This window comes from Staurois parvus, unplaced genomic scaffold (assembly GCF_062004578.1).
Source record: "Staurois parvus isolate SC_StPar_1 unplaced genomic scaffold, SC_StPar_1.0 ptg000152l, whole genome shotgun sequence".
Lineage (NCBI taxonomy): Eukaryota > Metazoa > Chordata > Amphibia > Anura > Ranidae > Staurois > Staurois parvus.
Genome location: NW_028317948.1, coordinates 2,620,164 through 2,641,322, shown reverse-complemented (window position 1 = coordinate 2,641,322; position 21,159 = coordinate 2,620,164). Strand labels below are relative to the sequence as shown.

The following is a 21,159-nucleotide window of genomic DNA, read 5'->3' as shown; positions in this document are numbered from 1 at the left end:
ACAGCCTTATACTATGTGACAAGCTGTGACCAATCACAGCGCGCACAGTATTTCTCACTGGCTGCAAGAATGCAGCCAGAAAGAAGGAGAAATTATTTGCTTTTACACCCATAAAGGCTGTAAAAGCAATCGGTGTAAAAAAAAAAAAAAAGGAAAAAAAATCTTCATCACCCCCCACAAGTAGTACAGTGTCATTATGGTGACACTGTACTGCTAGGATGACAGTATGTTAAAATAAACCAAAAAAACAAATAATATTAAAAAAATAAAAATTTAAAAAATGTATAAAAAAATTTTGGTTATAAACTAATTTGGGTTTTTCTCTTTTTTACCAAAAAGATAGCTGAATACATTTTGGCCAAGATTTATGAAGAAATATTATTTATTTGCAAAATTTTATAAGAAAAACACTTTTTTTTTTTCTCAAAATGTTTGGACTTTTTCATTTATATAGCAAAACAATAAAAATCCCAGAGGTGAATAAATACCACCAAAATAAAGTTTTATCTGTCTCAAAAAAATTTAAAAAAAATTCATATGGGTACAGTGTTGCATGACCACACAATTGTCATTAAAAGTGTGATCGCACTGAAAGCTGAAAATTGGCCTGGACAGGAAGGGGGTGAAAGTGTCCAGACTTGAAGTGGTTGAGGTAGGTTGCAGTATGCTGCATAAAAATGCAGACATTTTAAATTTTTATGCAGTGCAACTCAGCACGTCATTGAATTACAATGTGCTGCAATGCATTGATGTGAATGATTGATTTTGTGGGATTTCAATAAATTTAAAAATAAGCCCTTGCAGTAGGACTGCATCTACACTGCAAGGGTTAGCTTCTCATTGCAGGGGCTGGTCTAGTAGCATACAAGATCAGGTACATAGATCTTCTTTTCTATGTCTAGACCTAAATGAGCAATTGACCCTTGCAGTGCTGGAGCAGCCCCACGGCAAAGGATAATTAAAGTGTTACTAAACCCACAACAGTAAATTCAGTCTGTATATGCAGTAAAGCATGCTTGTTATACTCGCTGTGCAACCTAAGGGGTTAATCCTCTGCATTGTGCAAAAAGGCTGTTTGATCCTGACTTCTCTGATCCTCCCCTTCTTCCAGTGTCCCCCTCTTACCTCCTAATAAGACATATCATGTGGAGTCACTCTGCATATGTTCAGTTTGGTGTGTATTTGTTTTTTCTTGGGAGAGTGCATGTGACCAGCACAGGGCCAATCAGCACTGTCCAGACAGAGGTCAGGGGTTCTTCATCCTCTTAGAGCAGAATGAAAACTCCTTCTACAAGCTTTAACATTTACTCTGCTGAACACTGATAGAAGCCACAAGACTGCTCTAACTGCTGATGAGAAAAGGTATTTAGCAGTTTATATTTACTAAAATAATCGAACTTCCATGTACTGTGGGAGACCAGATATAGTGAATCACAGAGCTGGGCTTTAATAAAGTGTGGGGGGGGGGGGGGGGTAAATGTTACCTTGTTTTGTAATAGTGCAAAGCACCACCCCTGCACAAGAGATGCAGGCCATTATTTTTTTAAAAATAAGTCTTTATTGCGAGGTTAAAGATGTAGTTAGACGACAGACCATTTTCGTTGACAGGAAAATCTGTGGATGAAGTGTTTGTGACAATTTTTGACATAGGAAAGAAATGTTAATTTCAAAGAGAATGCAGTCTAAAACCGGGAATTTGGTGAACTTGCCTGGAACCAGGCCTAAGTCAAAGGTTCTCGAGTGTCTGAAAGTAGGGGAAATAATTGTGACACCGCTTGTTTTAACGTGCAGGCTGGGATGAACAAACTCTTAGAAAAGTCTAGTTAAAACTAAAATCAAACATTATGCCTATGGGGGGTACAGCCTGACCACCCAGAAAGTCTGTTTATGATGTGTAGTGTTAAAATACACTACCATGCTGGTAGTTCTGGAAACAACTCTGAAGACTTCAGGCAGGGTATTCCTGATACCTGATTCTTGTAGAGTCTATACAACACAGAATCCTATGACCAGTGTCTGCAGTCCCACCCAGAAATCATGTGGACAAGATATCAGATTCGGATTAGGTAAAGCTCAGAATAAAGAGCAATTCTAGTGAACTAATGAAGCCTGTGAATTGGTGATTCTGTCTAGGAAATATTACTGCTGATTTAGAGCCAGAAAGTATGCCAAGAGTACCACAAAGGACACCAGTACTGAAGAAAATATTTAGATTGCCGTTCTCCGTCTTTCCTTTCATGTGAAATGCCAGATACCTAGTTGTCCTGCTGATTTGTTTTTTTTTGTTTTGTTTTTTTTTTTTGCCTTTTTAGTATTTAAAGTAAAACCCAAGACAACTACCCTCTGATTTAAATCAGACTTTCCTACCAAAGAGGCCTGTATTTTTGCCTTTAATGTGCCTTAAAATTGCCTGTTTATCACTCTTGACTGGAAAAAAAACTGGGACCTTTTTGATACACTTTAATTAAAAGGGATATTTTATTTATGGGAAACTGGGAGTGCAATCTCTGAAAGATAACCTTTTCTTACTTTCCAAATTTACCATCTTCCATTTGGTAATCAGCCCTTCAGATGGTGATTAGTTGGTGGTAACTGGTAATTATCTTTCTGTATTTAGTTTAACGGACACCATTGAAGGACTGCAGGTCAACATTGATGACCTTCAGAAACAAGTGGAAGAACTGAGAAAAAACAACCAGCTGTGTCGCAACCGTGAGAAATTTGATCAATCTAGATCAACGCACAGCTTCTCCTGTCTAAAGGAACTGTATGACCTACGCAAGTAAGTGCCACAAGTCATCTTCTCTTTTCTAAGAGTTCCCACATGCTATTGCATTTGGTTGCATACCAATGCAGTTATTAGACTTATCTGTTCAGTTAACACTGAAAATTGTCAATTCGATAGTATTTCTTGTATTATTGCCACATTCTTACTGCATCTCCTGTTAGTGAAAATGATCACTAGGACAAATACAGAGGATGAAAATCCCCCTGCTGGATTCTAACCACCTTTGGGCATAAAATACACTTTATCACAAATTCCCCCTTCTTCCCACTTTATTAGATATTTATCTATTATTTTGGAGAAAAGAGTTACTTTTTGCTTGCCTTTTACTTTATTATGTGCATGAATGTGTTACTGGTTTATATTATGGATGGAGTTTTTCCAAGACATTACATTTTTTAAAATATATCTTCTGCAGGTATTTTGTATATGATCATGTTTTTGCTGAGAAGATTGCATCTCTGAACACTCAGCCTGGACCAATTGAGGAGGAAAACGAGAATTTGAAGAAGACCTTGGCGGTCTTGGAAGCACAGCTCAGCACAGAACGCAATAAAAGGGAAAGCTTAGAGGAAGAATACAACCAGGTTGTAAAAGAAAATACTGAGCTGGAGCAGATCCTCCAGGAGAGAGACTCTATCCATGCCCGGGCAGAAGAACTGGAGGCAGAGGTGGCGGAAATGCGTCAGATCTGTCGGACTGACAGTGTATTTGCAAGCAACGTGGAGAAATTGATCCCAGAGTCCATCTTCATCTCTTTTAAAGAAAATTCAGACAAGGATATAGAGCCAGAGTCAAGTGTACGGCCCACAGAAGGGGACAAAAGGCCTTTAAAAAGAAGCAACAGTGAGATGATCTTGCCCAGTGCTACTGCAGAAGCCATCCAGAATGGCCATGAAGAGACCTGTATTAGGAGGACGGAAGCTGTAAAACAAAGGGGAATTTCACTGCTTAACGAGGTGGACTCTCAGTACAGCGCTCTGAAAATAAAGTATGATGAGCTTCTTCAGCGGTGTCAGTTAGAGGATGATCTCTTCAGCCACAAGGATGTCCAGACCTCTAAGCTGTCTATTGGCTTGACCAATGTATCTTCTCCTGAAGATGGTTCTCCACTACGTTCCTTCTCAACCAAGCACAAAGCTGGTTCCCCTGGAACCCAGCCGGAGTACAAAGTTCTTTTTCAGGAAATTTTTAGCTGTATCAATAAAACCAAAGAAGAAATTAACGAGCACCGAACAAAATACAAACAGATTTGTCATTCTAAAGACAGCTAGAGCTCAATGCATTCCAGAACGTTTCCACTTTTTCTTTAATTAAAGTGCAAGTCAACTTTTCTGACAGGTTGATGTTGTAATGCAGGATATCAAAAAGACAGTTTTCCAAGTCCTTCTAATCAAATGCTTTCATAGTCTTGAAGTAAATATTGTTCTGAATGGGGAAATGTTCACATTTTGCCTGTTGCCATGAAGAAACTGTATACATGGTGGAATGCTTTTTTTATTCATACATCTTGTAGACCATTGTATAATTCATAGCACAAGTGGAACAGTTGTTCAACACAAACCAAACACTTTGCAGAATATTTAGATCAATACTGGTAAAAAATGATAGCATTTAAATATACCTTGGTCCTCCTTTACAACTACAAATTTGTTGGAATAGTAGAGTTAAACTTTAGATCTAAATGTAGTAAATATAATTTTTTTTTTTTTTTTAAAAGCTTGACCATAAACACTTGTCATGGCTACCTCATTAGCCTATTCACAGTAGAGCAATTCCATATTGGCATTGGATTTTACTACATGTAGTCCATCCATTTTTAATGTACATATATTTCTGATCTTGGATAAGCTTTTAAAATTGCTACCTAATTTGCTCATAGTGAGCTTCTAGTGTTGAAGACCTGAATTGTAGAAAAGAGTATTGTCTGAGGTCTCCATCTTTTTCTCATTACTTGCCATATGTATGTTCTGCACTGTGTCTCTGGAGGTGGCCATCCTTGTAGAATGGGGATTTGCTTTCTTGCTATCAGAGCCTGCCATCATTATGACTGGTGATGACTTTTGAGGGATTTTTCAAGAAGCAGCAAGATAGGTGCAGGAAGCCCACATCACAGAATGAATGTAGTGTAGGTCTTCTCCAGTACAGCTTCCTCTCTAGCAAGCAGCACAATAATATCGCCAAATCTTGTGACACTAGCAGTCACAAGCAACAGTCCCCCACACTGCAGGAATACAGTCCTATATCAGGAAGTGCACTGCCATTTTTTAACGTTCAAGACATAGATTTTTCATGGTACTACTTATGCACAGTTAACATTTCTAGATGTTCACTATAACATGACAAATCTTGACTTTAAAATAAGGTCCACTTAAATATGTTTTGTCTGTTCTTTGGAAAACGCCATATAGTAGACGCACTTCTGTGCCACCTTTCTTTTTCTAAATTTTTTTTTTTTGTTATATGTACATGCATTCAGATTGGGAGCATAACCATAGGGGAACGCAAATGTTTTTTAAAAAATTCCTGCATAAATACTGTATATGGAGTTGACATAGTTGCATGCTAGCATCTCTATAAAGCTAAAGGAAGCCTAAGGCTAGTATATTTCTGTTTAATACAGAGAGTTTAAAATAATACTGTGAAGTAAATTAGAGACAAGTGTGTTTCACTTGTTATATGAGACAATATGTAATTATTATTTCTACAGAATCTTTTTATCCATTACTTGGAATTCCAATTACAGTATTTAATGCTTTACCTGTTGTCCAAACATAGTTGACAAGGGCAGTAATGATTTTGCTTGAAGAACCAGGCTTCCAGGAAATGGTGGTTACCCATTCACAGCTGAGTACCTTAAACGCATAGGTAACAGATGATCTTTTTTTTTTTTTTTTCTATTATCTATAGTAAGTTAGACTAAATAGTCAATTTAAATCTACTAAAGTAGATAATGACAGAGTAGTGATTTAGAATGGAGGAACAGAGTTTGATTTTGCTGTAGGAAACTGCTAATTTATTGAAAATAGGCAAAAGGAAAAGTTTTTACAGTTATTTTGTGAGTTTTGTAATACTAATATATTTTTTACCTACTAAAATAATACTATTGTTTTAGATTGTGTATCATCTTATGGACTTTGTTAATTAGGGAGTTTAAAGTAGAACTATAGGCAATGCTTTTTTTAATTTTGGATAGCATAAGGGAGGGTTATGTCAGTTTTTTCGCTATCTGTGTCCCATTGGGGAGATTTACCTTCACTTCCGGTCCCATAGCCAAAATAGGAAGTGAGAGGAAATCCTAAGTAAGGGCAGAAGAATTTAATTCCTGGAATCTGCAATCCATCTGCTTTAGCTGAGAAAGCCTGTCCTCCCCTCCTGATGACTCCTGAGATGTATGACATTTGCCTAGGCATGGAAACCAGGAAGTAACGAAACAAATGTAAAAAAAAAAAAAGTTTAAAAGTAAATATAATATATTTTTTTATTTACTAATGGCAGCATAAGGATTACAAATAGTCAATGTTTTGAGGGAGTAAAGTTTGCTTTAAGGGAATCCCTTGGGGCTCCCCAGGTCATCAGAACTAGTGTCCCCATTGGAAGATTTCCCCTCTATTTCTTTTCAACCATAATAGTAAACAGGATACATAGAGGGGGGTTTCCTAAAAGGGACAATAAAAACTGACAGATGTTCTAATCCTTCTCTACTCTATCCAAAGTATAAAAAAAAAAAAAAAAAAAGTGTTGCCATTAGTTATACTTTAAGCATGAACCCCTATAAGGGGAGCCTATAATATGGTAAACGGTAGGTCAGTGTAACCTAGTCTGAATTATAACATGCTGTGTATAAGAAGAAGGCATTCAGAATGAGTGACAAAGGTATTTCTAATGAAAGTGTGGACATCTCTGTAATCCCATCACATCTCCTATACCTGAGCATGAAGAAGAGTTGGGGAGGTAGGGTTTGAAGATGCCAACAAATACCAGTAGTTATGTCAGGAAAGAGAGGATTATAAGGTAGGTTCTAGTAAAGATGGGAAAGGAATGGAAAATTGGAAAGTACAGTTGACAGTGGGTTGTGAAGGGCAACATATCCACGATGTCTGTCCTACAATTCTTTTCTTAGAATAACCCAGAAATAAGGATGGTGGTGGTATGTGCAACTGAAACTTGGCCATAGATGGATCAAAATTCAGCCAGTTCAGCAGGGACTGGCTGAATTTCGATCTATGCGTGGCTGTTCCTGCTTCACAAAAGTTGATCTAGCAATTGACATTTGTCAAACCGGCTTGTTGAAAAAAATTTTTTGATCAACGGATACAGCCATTGGCTGAATGTAAAGGGAAAAAAAAATCGATAAAGTCAGCCTTACACTTATTTGGAAAGCTCCAAAATTGAATTGATTGTAAGTAACGACTTGTAAACAACCCGTGTTAATCTTCAATAGTGTTTTGGAAGGTATGGTAACATGTACTTGTAGGTTTCTGTATTCCTCTCTTTAAGGTGATGAATAAAGAGTTACCAGAAAAGGAATCTATGAAAAACTGTTCAGCTTTACCAAAGCTCTATCATATTGCTAAGAATTGGTTCCCAATCGATGGATATGTTGCATTATATTTTTACCATTCCAAAATATATATGGCTGCACTGTCTGTGGGTGTGAGATGTGCGCATTAAAATATTTTCCATATGAATCTGATCTTGATATTTTTTTTTTAATTTGAGTTTTTTTTTAATAGTGATGTGATCTGGAGTACAGTTTCAACTGAAACTGTAGAGTTAAAGGAAAGAATGTATCTCAGCTTATGGTCAAAAGTTACTAATAAAGCATGTTCAGGTGTTATATCAGTATTACACAATTAAATTTATGCTGATTGAATTTTTTATGTACTTTAGAGAATGATTCAGGTGGGTCCAGCACCATCTTGAATATATTTGACTGTACTTTTTCGGTCTGTTAATTTTTATGTTTGCTTACTTGGCATTTTGTTCATGTGCTGCTTTTGGGGGGTTAGGGGCAGACAACAAAAAGAAGGAAAGGAATGGTTCTCTACCCAGGTTGTGCAGATCACTAGAGTGTGGCCTTTCCTTGTCAAGTGCTCCATAATACCAACAGCAGGACAGCTTCTTTGGGACGGGACCCAGAAAACAACAAAACACTGTAGTAGCAGTGGCTACCACCGTGTTTCTCCACCTCCACAGGAGTTAGAATTTGCATACTTACAGTTGTACTCAAAAGTTTGCATACCCTTGGAGAATTGGTATACGGTATGTACCATTTTTGAAGAAAACATGGGTGAGCAGGCAAAACACGTTTCTTTTATTTTTTATGGGATTCGTATTCAACTGCAGTTCATAACAGAATGGCACTCATAAAACATAACATGGCAACAAGTAAACAAATGAAATTACTCCTGTTCAAAAGTCTGCATACTCTTAGTTCTTAATATTGTGTATTGAACCCTTTAGCATCAATGACAGTGTGCAGTCTACTGTAATATTTGTCTTTGAAGCCCCAAATTCTTGCAGGTGGAGGCATTTTGCCAAGTCTTTAGTCGTTTTGCATTACCCGCACATTTCAGATCTTCCCAGAATGGCTCAATGATATTAAGGTCAGACTATGATGGCCGCCCCAGAACCTTCATCTTTTTCTGCTGTAACTACTGGAGGGTCAACTTGACCTTGTGCATAGGGTCATTGTTGTGTTGGAAAGTCCAAGAGCATCCCATGCACAGCTTTTGTGCAGAAGAATGCAAATTGTCTGCCACTATTTTTCTGATAACATGTTGCATTCATCTTGCCATCAATTTTCTCAAGATTCCCTGTGCCTTAGAGCTCACACCCCTCCCCCACTCCGAAACATCAGTGAGCCACCAACACCAAGCTTCACAGTAAGAATGGTATTTTTGTCGCCTTGTTGACCCCTCTCCAAACAGAGCTTTAGGGTCATAATTGTAAGTGCTATTTTGGTCTCATCACTCCAGATTACCGCGTGCTCGAAGCTGTGAGGCATGCCAAGGTGTGGTCGGCGTTTTGTAACTGGCTTTTTAGTGGCATTTGTGGAGTAAAGGTTTTTTTTTTGCCAACTCGACCATGCAGCCCTTTTTTGTTTACGTATCGTATTGTGCTCCTTGAAACATCCACAATGTTTTTTTTTTTTTTTTTTTTTTTTGTTCCTCCAGAACAGCCTGTATTTCTCCTGAGGTTACCTGTGGGTTTTTCTTTGTATCCTGTACAATTCTTCTGGCAGTTGTGGCTGTGATATTCTTGGTCTACCTGACCATGGCATGTTATCTAGAGATATCTGAATTTTCCACTTCTTAAGTGGTTGCACAGTACTGACTGGCATATTCCAGGCTTTGGATATCTTTCATAAAGTTCCATTACCTTGTTATGCAGGTCTTTTTGACAGTTCTTTTCTGCTCCCCATGGTTCAGTATCTAGCCTGCTCAGTGCATCCACGTAAGAGCTAACAAAGTCATTATCAATTTATACACAGACATGAATTGAAATTTAAAAAGCCACAGATGTGAGAAATTAACCCTATTAACTGCCATTAATTTCCATTTAACCGTTGTCTGTAGCACATCCAAGCATTCCAGGGTTCCTTTGATCAGGGCCATTTGGGTGATTTTTTATCTATTATGATGATTTTAAAAACAGAGTCAAACAATTCTGTGATAAATGGCTTTATATAATCACTATCCTTAAAGACAGGTTTTTTTTTTTGGCATGATCAGTCATGGTTTCAATGCCAAAATGTCACAATTTCTGCCAGGATATGCAACCTTTTGATCACAATTGTACATTTTGAGCTGGATAAATGTAGCTGTGCAAAAAAAACCTATACCTGGAATTCACCTTGAAGGTGCCTATAGACATTGGAGAACATTTGGTTGTTCTGGTGGTTTATGGCTGAATTGGAGAATGTGTGTGCCAGACTGGAACATCTATAATCCTGATGGGCTTAATATAATCTTTTTGCATAGGCACAAACATGCAAATCCTCCCAACCCCAATGAGAAGTTGCACGTTTTGTAGAAGGCTATGTGCAAGTCTTTGTAGGCAACTTAAAGAGAACTTGCAACTAAACCAAAAGAACAAAGCTAACCACAACAGTTAGCTCTCAACATAACTTTCCACAATGTATTTTCCTGGAACTATTGCTGTACAAAATCTCAGTTGAGTTTCCTGACACTGATATACAAGTTGCTCTATATTTTAATCCACATAAGATTAGCACATCCATATGTAATAACAAGGTCAAGGCCTTCTGATAGTTATCTCTTGCACCAGGCTGTGCACTGCGGTACAGCGGCAATGGGCATGCCCTAGCTTCTGGGTTTATGTGCTTATAGCTTTTCGTGCTATAAACATTATTTTGGCCACAGGCTTGCTTTAAGGTGGGGGTAAACAAACTGCTCTCTGGGAGTCATGTGTGGCTGGCGCTTGCAATGCCTCATGGGACTTGTAGTTCCATAATATCTGGAGGACCATATATATATTGTCTTCCCCCACTTTAACCACTTCCCGACCGGCCGTTGCATATAAACGGCTGGACGGTGGCACTGCAGGGTTGGGTGGCTGTTTATAAACGGCCTCCCCACACCCTGCTTGTGCGCGCTCCCTGGGAGCGCGCAGCACCGCAATCCGGTGCCTGCTGTGTCCTCCGGACACAGTGAAACACCGATCGTTGGACAGGACCTCTGTACGAGGTCCCGATCATGTGATCACTGATTGGCCAATCAGTGATCACATGAAAGTAGTAAGCAAGATGTCACTTGTACCATGTGACAAGCTGTGACCAAACACAGCTCACTCAGTACTTCTCAATGAGTGCAAGAATGCAGACAGAGAGAAAGAGAAATTATTGATTTTACACCCATATAGGATGTAAAAGCAATCAGTGTCAAAAAAAAAAAAAAAACCTTCATCACCCCCCACAAGTAGTACAGTGTCACCATGGTGACACTATACTGCTAGGGTGACAGTATGTAAAAAAAGTTTAAAAATTATAATTTTTGGTTAAACTAATTTGTATTTTTTTTTTTTTTTTCTACTAAAGAGATAACGGAATAAATTTTCGCCAAGATTTATGATGAAATATTATTTATTTGCAAAATTTTATTAAAAAAAACGTTTTTTCAAAATTTTTGGACTTTTTCATTTACATAGCAAAAAAAATTAAAATCCCAGCGGTGAATAAATACCACCAAAATAAAGCTTTATCTGTCTCAAAAAAATGGTAAAAAATTCATTTGGGTAGTGTTGCATGACCGCGCAATTGTCATTCAAAGTGTGATAGCACTGAAAGCTGAAAATTGCCCTGGTCAGGAAGGGGGTAAAAGTGTCCGGTCTGGAAGTGGTTAAGGAATAAGTTTTTCTTTGGGAATAGATGAAAGCAGCCCTAACAGAAGATGGGGGGGAAGAAAAAAAAAAACTTAGACTTCATGGTGCTACTGCACCTCTGCAAAAGTACAAACCATCTTTTCTATATCCATTGCTATGGAATGTTGAGTATTTCTAAGATAACCATTTGGAGATCGCATTGGCAGTGAGTTGTGAAGTCCATGTTATAATGAGCAAGCTCAGGAAATCCTAACACTAGTTATACACAGTTATAAACATAGTACATTTTTGTGTCTGAGGCCACATTGTCCAAAGAGCCTGAGGATGTGACAGAATTCAAGCAACAAGGCCTGGAAATAATACAGGAACTTGGGAAGCCAAGAGATTTTGATGTCATTCTTCCAACCTAGCCAGGAAATAGGATGTTGTCCTCTGGCTCCCAAAAAGGCAGTAAATCTACTTCTGATTTCATTTTCATCCAATGTTACGCTACAGACTCGCCAAACATCTACTTATTCTAGTGTGACAAATATAAGGCCTAATAACCCATGTGTTTGTTACTATAAGCTGAACTAAAATACAACAGCAGCAAGGGTGCATAGGATATTAGCATCTTCTGTTGACCCCCCCCACCAGATGGCTCTTACTTACATCACCAGTTGATGGTCAAAACCAAAATGGCAGGCTCTTACAGTGTGGCTCAATTTTTGGATATATTATTTTAGGGTGGGTGACTTTAGGATCAACCCACATGAACATTAGGGAGAACTAGTTACCTCACCAAACACAGAGGGACACTGTTAGGACAGTCAGCTTCCTCTAAAAGTATAATTACAGCAGAATCCTAATTAGGTTTAATTTAACCAGGTAGTTAAAATGCCTGAGGAAGGAAAGTGGCACATTATGCATGAATTTGTGCTTCATCAGCTTAAAATACTCATGGGTTCAAGGACTGATGATGGATGAGAAGACATTGGTCACAATGAGCAATCCCATTCAAAGGTGCTAATAGGGTTGAAGTCAGTATGCAGACCAATCCACTTCCATTACACCAAACAAGAGCAGTCATGCTGAAACAGAACAGGGGATTTCCTAAACTAAAGGTTTGAAAGCGCACTATAGTCTAAAATGTATGCATATTATACCCTTACTGAAACCTGGAGCACAGTCCCAGACTACTATCTACCAAACTAAGGTAAGCAGTGTAGATGGTAGCATTCTCCTTCTAAACACAGATTCATCCCTAAGGCAGCCAGATAGTAAAGAATAACTCTTCACTCCACGAAACACATTTCCATTCCTCCCAAATCTAATGGCAACAGCTGATGTTAGGTACTGCGCAGTTATTTGAATTAGGGTGCAGCTACTCGGCTATAGAAAGTTCCCAACATCAGATCTTGTGCTAATGTTCCTGCTCGTGGTCAATCCCAGCGATCGTTGAGTGGGTGCTTTAGTTTTTACTAACACAGAACCAATCTGAAAAAAATGGTTTGAGCTTGCAACAGCCCACACAGCCTGTAACTGACTGGCAGTGTGACTCTGCTTCTGGGACAGTCTGATACACTTACTGTAGAATTAAAAAAAAACCTTTGACTCACCTGTAAATTTCATATAGTACAATCAGGGCCACCGATAAGTAAGTACCACCAGGCCTCCGGTAGGGGGCCCAGGCCACATCACAGAACAGGGGGACCCAGACAGCAGCTTCAGGCTTCATGTAGGATCATGTGTACAGTCAGTGCATACATACCGTTCCCCTGTGTGTATGGCTCCTGGGTGGTGGTAACATTATTCCTGGGGTGGGGGGCCATCAGTTTATCCAGAGGGCCGGGAGACCAGGGGGACTTTTTTTTCTTTTTCGAGCACCTGCAGACTTGCACTATCCTGTGATGGTCTGCATTTGAGGACATGAAGTCCTGGCTCTCTCGGTCTCTGATGCCGGCCGGCAGACTGATTCAGCTTGCCTAAGTTGTCCTGCACACTGCCTGCCTCCTTCAGCAAGTAAGTGCTGAGCGAATCAAGGAGAAGAAGAGGTCTGTCAGGTTGGGGGCAACTGAATGGAACTGGAAGTGACCTGTGACGGCAACATGTGCGATATCCATCTACTCAGCCAGTCCAGCAATGTAAACAGAAGGATCTGAGCAGCAGCAGAAGTCACAGGAAAGGTACAGTAATGACATGACAGCACATACGGACCTTTCCCAATGCCCTGACCATTGCCTAAGCTATGTTCAATTATACAGCAGGGAGCAAAATATAATCATCATTATCAGGATGATAGTCACACAGTACAAGTGCTTTGAGGCACCTGCACTGTGTGATTATCTTGATAATGATGATCATTGAGCCCTGGTTCACAATGGTATGATTTGCAACTTGACAGTTCCAAATCGCATATGACAAGTCGCACCCCATTGCTGGCAATGGAACCGTTCAAATTGCTGTAACTCATGTCACAGTGAATTTGAACAAGGTTCCTGAACTACTTTTTTCAGATGTCATTGCAACTTGCACTGACTACTGTTAAATGGAGTCGCAAACCACAGTAAAATCGTAGGTACAAATCTCTCTGCAGCTTTGAAATTGCGCTGAAGTAGCGCAATTGCAAAGCCACACTGGTGTGAGCCAGGGCTGAAGGAAGGACAGTCAGATGCATCCCTAAGCCAGCCATAAATGTTGATGGGGGAAACTGAACGATTCTCTTTCCTGCAACCCGTGGTTACAAGAAAGAAAATTGCATTATGTATGGCCTGTCTATAACAGGCTGGCGAAAAAAAAAATCTCTTAAAGACAAAGATGCATATTTTTTTTTTTAGGTGGGTAGGCAGGGTCAGGGGGGATGGGGTCAGGGTTTTGGGAGGCCCCACCAGGAAGGCTGTACAGGACCCCAACAATAAAGAAGGTTGGGCAACAACATGAAAAACAGGGTTCTTTGATAGGTTCAAAGGGTGGTTTCTGCAAAGCAGAAAGAACCAAATTAAGGTCCCATGGACGCACAGGATGCTGCAAGGATGATCTAACTCCAAAAACAGCTTGAATAAAGGTTTTTTTACAAGAGAAAAAGAAGCCAGAGGGTTTTAGAGCAAAATGGACAAGGCTGAAACTTGTCCTTAAGAAAAAGTTTTGCTTTTTAGTTTTTCTATTCTTTTGGATAGCAAAGAAGGTTATAACTCCTGTCTTTTTTTTTTACATTTGTGCCCCATAGCCAAAAAGGAAATTGAGAGGAATTTCCCTGAAACCAAAAAGCTTGTTTGGAAGATGTCAGGGCTCATCTCCTAGAAGTATGAGTAAGTCTGTGTACCAGGTTCTCCTGGCCACTTTTGTGCACCAGTGGTTTCTTCTCTTGCTCTATTTTGCACAGCAGTCAAGACAGAATTCACACTGGAGGAAAGGCATGTATGAACTGGAACAGGGTCTAGGGAGTGATCAGCTCACCCAATGCAGGTGCTAGAGGACTCTCGGTTCTGGCTACAAACAGGGTTGATTTGTTGTTGAACCAGGAGGCAAGGATGTCCACATCTAGAGTGCCACATTTCTAATATAGGAAATTGATGATGCCAGGAGGAAAGGGCCATTCCCTGTTGTCCAGTTGGTGATGGCTGAGGTAAGCTGCCTTCACATTTTTCACTAATGGGATGTGAACAGCAGAGAGGGATTGACAGTGTTTTTCCACCAATTGGATGATCAGACTTCCTTGGGTGACTATTTTTCTGGAACCCTGAGGGATTGGAATGCTCCAAACTGTGAGACTGGCACCTGTTATCACCCTCCATGCAACAGAGTTCCTTGCTTGACTGGAGAGGCGCATGAGTTGAAAGAAGGAGCAAGCCTGTTCCAACCAACAAGATGTTGCGTTAAAGAGGCCTTGAGTGGAATTGTATGAAGGGGGCAGCCATGAATAAGGTTACCATGAAGCCCAGACTCTCAGAGAATCTCACTCAGGGATGTTTCTTTAATCTTAAGATGTGAACATAAGAAAGGATTTTGTTTTCTGGAAGAAAGAATTTTGCTTGGGCTGTGTCTAGAATGAGGCCTAAGTATTCTAGGAGAAAGAAAAGGTCGGAGAGTAGACTTTTGAATATTGATTACCTAACCAAAGGCCTAAAGTACCTGAAACAGATAGCTGAAGGGGAGATGACTCCCTCAGAAGATGGTCATCTAGGTCCCCTGATGCCTGAATGCTGTAAGTTCTTAAAGTGTTACTAAACTCAAAACAGTAAAATCAGTCTGTATATGCAGTAAAGCATGCTTGTTATACAAACTGTGGAACCTAAGGCTATAAAAAGGCTGTTTCATCCTGACTTCTCTGATCCTCCCCTTCTTCCAGTGTCCCCCTCATTTCCTGATAAGACATATGGTGTGGAGACACTGCACATGCTCAGTTTAGTGTGTGTTGCTAGAGCTTTTTTTTTTTTTATTGGGTGAGTGCATGTGATCAGCTCAGGGCCAATCAGCACTGCCCAAAGGTCAGGGGTTCTGCATCATCCTACAAACTTTAACATCTGCTCTGCTGGACAGTGATAGAAGTCATAAAAGGTTTTTAGCAGTTTATATTTACTAAAATAATTGCATTTCCATGTTCTGTGTACTGTGGGAGACCACATATAGTGAATGCGCGGTCCTGGGTTTAGTAACCCTTTAGGGGACAAGAAGAGGTGCAAGTACCATTGTAAATCCTTTGGGTACAGAGGATAGGCCAAATGGCAGAGCAACAACTGGATTTGTTTCCTACTGCGAAGAGCAGAAAGCACAGATGAGGTGGGTAAATGGGGAAAACCGATAAGCATCTTAGATGTCTATTGATGCTAAGTATTTTCCTTTTTTTCAGAGAAGCAATAACTGCCCTTGCAGATTCCATGAAAAATGTTGGAATGTGAAGTTACTTGTTTAGGGATTTAAGGTCCAAGATAAGATTAATACCCCTCTAGAGTTTTATACCGTGAATAGATTTAAATAGAATCCTTTGAACCTGTCCTCCAGAGAAAATGGAGTGGAGTGACCACTCACGGGGGAAAAGAGATGGTTCAGGGAAATCTACAGATCTAACTGCCTTTGAAAGAAAAAAAAAATGAAGGGTTTTGGGGTGGACTTAATAGGTTTTTATGTTCCAAGTCTTGCGCTGGAAAGGAGTACTGCATTTTGCCTTTGAAGAAATATATACATGCTCAAAAAAAAAAAGTATAGCATTAAGTCAATTAACTCCTGGGATAATAATCTGGTCAGTTAAGTAGCAGAGGGGGTTGTTAATAAGTTTTAGCTGCTTTGGTGTTAATGAAATTAACAACAGGTGCACTACATGGGCAACAATGAGACAACCCCTAAAACGGGAATGGTTTTACAGGTGGAGGCCACTGACATTTTCTTCCCTACTCATCTTTTCTGACTGTTTTCACTAGTTTTGCATTTGGCTAGGGTCAGTGTCACTACTGGTAACATGAGGCGATGCCTAGACACTACAGAGGTTGCACAAGCAGTCCAACTCCTCCAGGATGGCACATCAATACGTGCCATTGCCAGAAGGTTTGCCGTCTCTCCCAGCAGTCTCAAGAGCATTGAGGAAATTCCAGGAGACAGACAGTTACTCTAGGAGAGCTGGACAGGGCTGTAGAAGGTCCTTAACCCATCAGCAGGACCAGTATCTGCTCCTTTGTGCAAGGAGGACAAGGATGAGCACTGCCAGAGCCTTACAAAATGGTGTGAATGTCTCTGACCAATCAGAAACAGAGTTCATGAGTGTAGCCTGAGGGCCCGACGTTCTTTAGTGGGCCCTGTGCTCACAGTCTGGCACCATAGAGCTCAATTGGCATTTGCCATTGAACACTAGAAATGGCAGGTCCGCCACTGGCACCCTGTGTTTTTCACAGATGAGAGCAGGTTCACCCTGAGCACATGTGACAGACGTGAAAGGGTCTGGAGAAGCCGTGGAGAATGTTATGTGAAGTAGGGTTAAAGTGGATACACCCAAGGGGCCTGTCCAGCAAAGCTTTGCTAGTGTCCAATTATCTGACGGTACCAGCCAATAACCCAGGGTCTATGAATATCCCACCTGTGTCCTGTACTGTACATAAAGATAGGTGATGTTTCAAAAATATTTTGAAATAGTATATTACATTTTTATCTACTTGTCAGTCTATAAAAATATTACACGTTTATTAAAATAGTACACAAAATAAAATCCTTACAAAAAAGATGCATTTGTTTAGAGAGGCAAATTAGATTTATAGTCAAACTAATAAAAATAGACAGTTAAATTTTGCCAGGGCACCTAGGCATTAATATACCCCGGGCACAGAAAGAGCTTAATCAAAGTAAACACCTTTTTGTGACAGTAAAACTTCAGCACTTATAACCCTCCTTCACAATCAGTCAGCTGCAAGCACAAACTACAATCTTGAGCCTGTACCCCAATTGTATGTAGGCTGGGGATCATAGGGACCTGTCCTTCACTTCTAAGATGCTCTTTTAATACCCAATCATTTTACTGACCTGTTGCCAAAAAACTAATTAGCTGGGGAGTGTTCTTCCACCTCTTTGTTGTTAGTACCACTTACTTTGCCAGCTTTTTGTTGCCCTGTCCCAACCTTTTGGAGACAAGTTGCTGCCATCAATTCCAAAATCACCTTATTTTTTTTCTTAAATTGGTAAATGTTCCCAGTTTACACATTTGGTATGTTTTCTTTTTTCTATTGTGAATAAAATCTGGATTTATAACATTTGCAGTTCACTGCATTGTTTTTATGTAGATTTTACACGGTGTCCCAACTTTTTTGGAATTGGGGTTGTATATTGGCAAACTAATCATAATTAATGAGTTGCCTTAGCGTACCACAAGACATCACTACAGGCAGTCCCAGAGTTACCAACTGTAGACTTAGATATGACTCATACTTAAGAATGGAGGCAGCGTGACATCACGCTGGACCCGGAAGCCGCTGGACGGCCATCTTGCAGCTCACCACATGCTGCCACCTACTGACCGGCGGACCTGTCAGAAATCCCACATCACTGCTTGGCCAGTTAACCCTTCTCTATGCTATCCAAAACTTAATTTTTATGGCTGGGGTTACACTTAAAAAATTTACCTGTTCCAACTTGCATACAAATTCAACTTAAGAACAAACCTACAGAACCTATCTTGTCCATAAACTGGGGACTGCCTGTATAGTGTGAACCATCCCTAAAGTTAGGAGTGAGCTACAGTGACTTAATGAATGAGATGAAATAATATATAGATGTATATACATTTGTCCTGATGCATAATGTGTTTTGGAGATAAAGTATATTTGCAGAATACATCCGACAGCACCCTTGCTGAATTCCATATACAGAGGTGTGAACATCATGCTTTCTGCAAGGAAAGTGTCAGATGATAAAAATCTCACATTCCTTCATGGAGAAAACAGCCTAACTAGGAAGACATTTAAAGAAAACCACAACATATAGTCCTATCATCTTTGTTTTAATCAGTTTACAGGAAAAATTGTCTTACTGAATGGAATTTAGTTAATTAAGCTGTTCAATCTGCCAGTATTTTTTAAATGCCCAGTACCTGCAGGCACACGATTACCCAATAACTCATAACAAACTGGAGAAACAAAGGAAAAGTGTTGCCCCTGGCAAACCAGATTTTGTTTTAATTATTTTTAATTAATATTTTTTTTTTTAAACAAGCCAGATAAAAAAAAAAAAAAATCAGCCAATATCTGGCAATGAAAATATGTTACTTTCAATTTTCTCAGAAACTGCTGTTAAGAAAGAAACATGGCAGCCACTGCTGACCTCTTTCTGAAAAGACTTTGACTCACTGACCCAGAACATGTAAGCAGATAAGACATCGGATTTTCCTCCAACCTGGTTTGCTTACCTGTTCTAAATTAGTGACCCAAAATACTAAAGCCAAGGGCCAGCATTACAGCCAGGCAACACATTTTCAGAAGGTAGTCAGCAAACACAACCCTTAAAGTGTTTTTTTTACAACTTGACAGCTTTAAAACACTAATGTTTTTAGTCTACCACTAGAGTTAAATTAAACAGAATCGAAGAATAATTGCAATAATATTTAAAACATAAGGAACATTGTGTAATGAACTGAGAAAGGCTGTGCTCACTCTCATACATCTTTAAATGGGTCTACGCCGATGGCTTCAGCAGCTGCAGCAGGTCAAATATACCTGCAATGAATTTTGAATGCTCTCCAGTGGTAATTAAATGTCAAAAGCATGCTGGATTTGCCCATCAAATCTCTTGGACACAGACCCAAAGAAACCTGTCATGAGGAAAACATGGGCCTTTGCTGACATATCATTCTGTAAAAGCTAGATGTTTTGCTGCCATGTTGATTTAATCGAGTCGGTGACCCTGAACAAATATACGGGTAAGCAATCCTGAATTTCTTTTGATTTTCTTGACCTGCATATTTGTCTTGGATCAATGACTCAAAGCACTGAAGCCAGTGGGTCAATGTACAGGCAGGGAAAACAGGTCCCCAATTCTGTTTCGAGAGGTTTACTTTAATTGAATCTCTTACCTGCACATATACGAATGCCAGCCATTTTTTACACTGGATCACTATGCACTGATGGCACCAATGCTTTCACAAGATATAAATCATTGTAATTCAATTCATAAAAGATCTGTCCTGTGAATAAGACATATCCAGTTTTCAACATCAGATACAGATTGTCTTTACTAGTTTCCTCAAAGTGATAAGTCTTTTAGGAAAGATCTTGAAGGGTCCTTTTACACCAATGAATCATGGCAGTGTGTGATGTACCTCAAAGCACAATCTAATGGGTGTTGAGACATTTATTAGGAAGACACCCCAACGCACTTGTACTATAACGCCTATAAAAATGCATTGGCAGCATTTTTGGCTGGCAGGCAAGGTGCAGCCCAAACCCATTTACAGCAAATTGGTCACCTTAATGCACAAAAATGCATTGTGTTAAAATGCATAGAGTAAATGGGCCCTTAGACAAATTACTGCGCTGCATTTGCAGGTACTTTTTTGCATTCAAAGACAAGAATCTGAGTTATCCAAAGTATACTTGTGTATGTTGGCACTATAAACCCAAAATTCATCCATCGTTCTCTTCCACTTGGTGGTTATATTTCTGATTATTTATTGAGGTTACAAAACAAAGATTTAAAGGCCAAAATTAAATATTCCAGCAGAGCAGCTTCCTTCCTTGGAACACTGCCTCCTGCAGGCCATGCAGCTAACTGCATCATGTCACTTTGGTAACGGTTGCGTGATGGTGCTGGAGCAGTACAGCTACAGTCTATACTCAGGCCACTGTGTTCATCAACTGCAAGGGTTCTGGAGCCATCAGGATTGTACTGTTCCCTTAAGATACCACATGCCTCCGTAACACACACAACAGTCCTGGAAAACAAAATGTATAATGATATAATTAAGAGAGCACATAAAATTAAGTAAAAATTACCACACCTTTTTTTTTGGTTTACAAATGCTAAATGACGACAACACATTCAGAGTCATTGTCCCTATACATAAAACACTAAACGCTGAACTTTTTAAGAGATAGGTTTGTTCCCCTCGCTATTGTCGTTAAGCCCCAATATCCAAGACCATCCAAGCAGTGCTGAGGAGAAACCTAAAACTGAGGAGCCTTTAGGGCAGTGGCGGTAAACTTACTTAAGTGGTCCTTGAGATCACAAGAGATGCACTTAATGTTCAGTAAATGTAAAGATACAGAAATCTGTCGGCGGCAGAAGACATGCCAAAGGAAATGGTCAAAGACTGTGAACATGCTATAAGAGTTAGTATTAGTGTACGGCTGCCTTTTCTTTCAATAAGTTCAATCATGGTTAAGAACTGAATGAATACTCCAGTGCAAGACAGACCACCTAACCTCCACCCACTGATGGGCTTCACTGACACTGAACATATTTGTCCCTATGGTTAGGCTCAATTTGAGTAAAATGGGTCATAGAGAGGAGTTCAAGTGGTCTACCTTGTACTGGACCTTTCATTTAACACTTAAGTATGTCTTAACTTGGAGTGT

General features: G+C 39.6%; 2 protein-coding genes across 3 annotated transcripts in view; one reads left to right on the top strand and one right to left on the bottom strand.

The window, feature by feature from the left end:
* The window catches only part of CDR2 (cerebellar degeneration related protein 2), a 32,248-nt gene extending 24,772 nt beyond the window's left edge, over positions 1 to 7,476 (top strand). Inside the window, exons 4-5 of the mRNA XM_089674802.1 lie at positions 2,618 to 2,782; positions 3,204 to 7,476. Of these exons, the coding sequence (XP_089530928.1) occupies positions 2,618 to 2,782; positions 3,204 to 4,059 (1,021 nt within the window). The 3' untranslated portion in view covers positions 4,060 to 7,476. The remainder of the gene's footprint in view (positions 1 to 2,617; positions 2,783 to 3,203) is intronic.
* Positions 7,477 to 18,571: 11,095 nt separating this feature from the next.
* The window catches only part of POLR3E (RNA polymerase III subunit E), an 83,162-nt gene continuing 80,574 nt past the window's right edge, over positions 18,572 to 21,159 (bottom strand). For both annotated transcript variants that reach the window (XM_089674800.1, XM_089674801.1), the window contains one exon: positions 18,572 to 20,516. In XM_089674800.1, the coding sequence (XP_089530926.1) occupies positions 20,460 to 20,516 (57 nt within the window). In that variant the 3' untranslated portion in view covers positions 18,572 to 20,459. The remainder of the gene's footprint in view (positions 20,517 to 21,159) is intronic.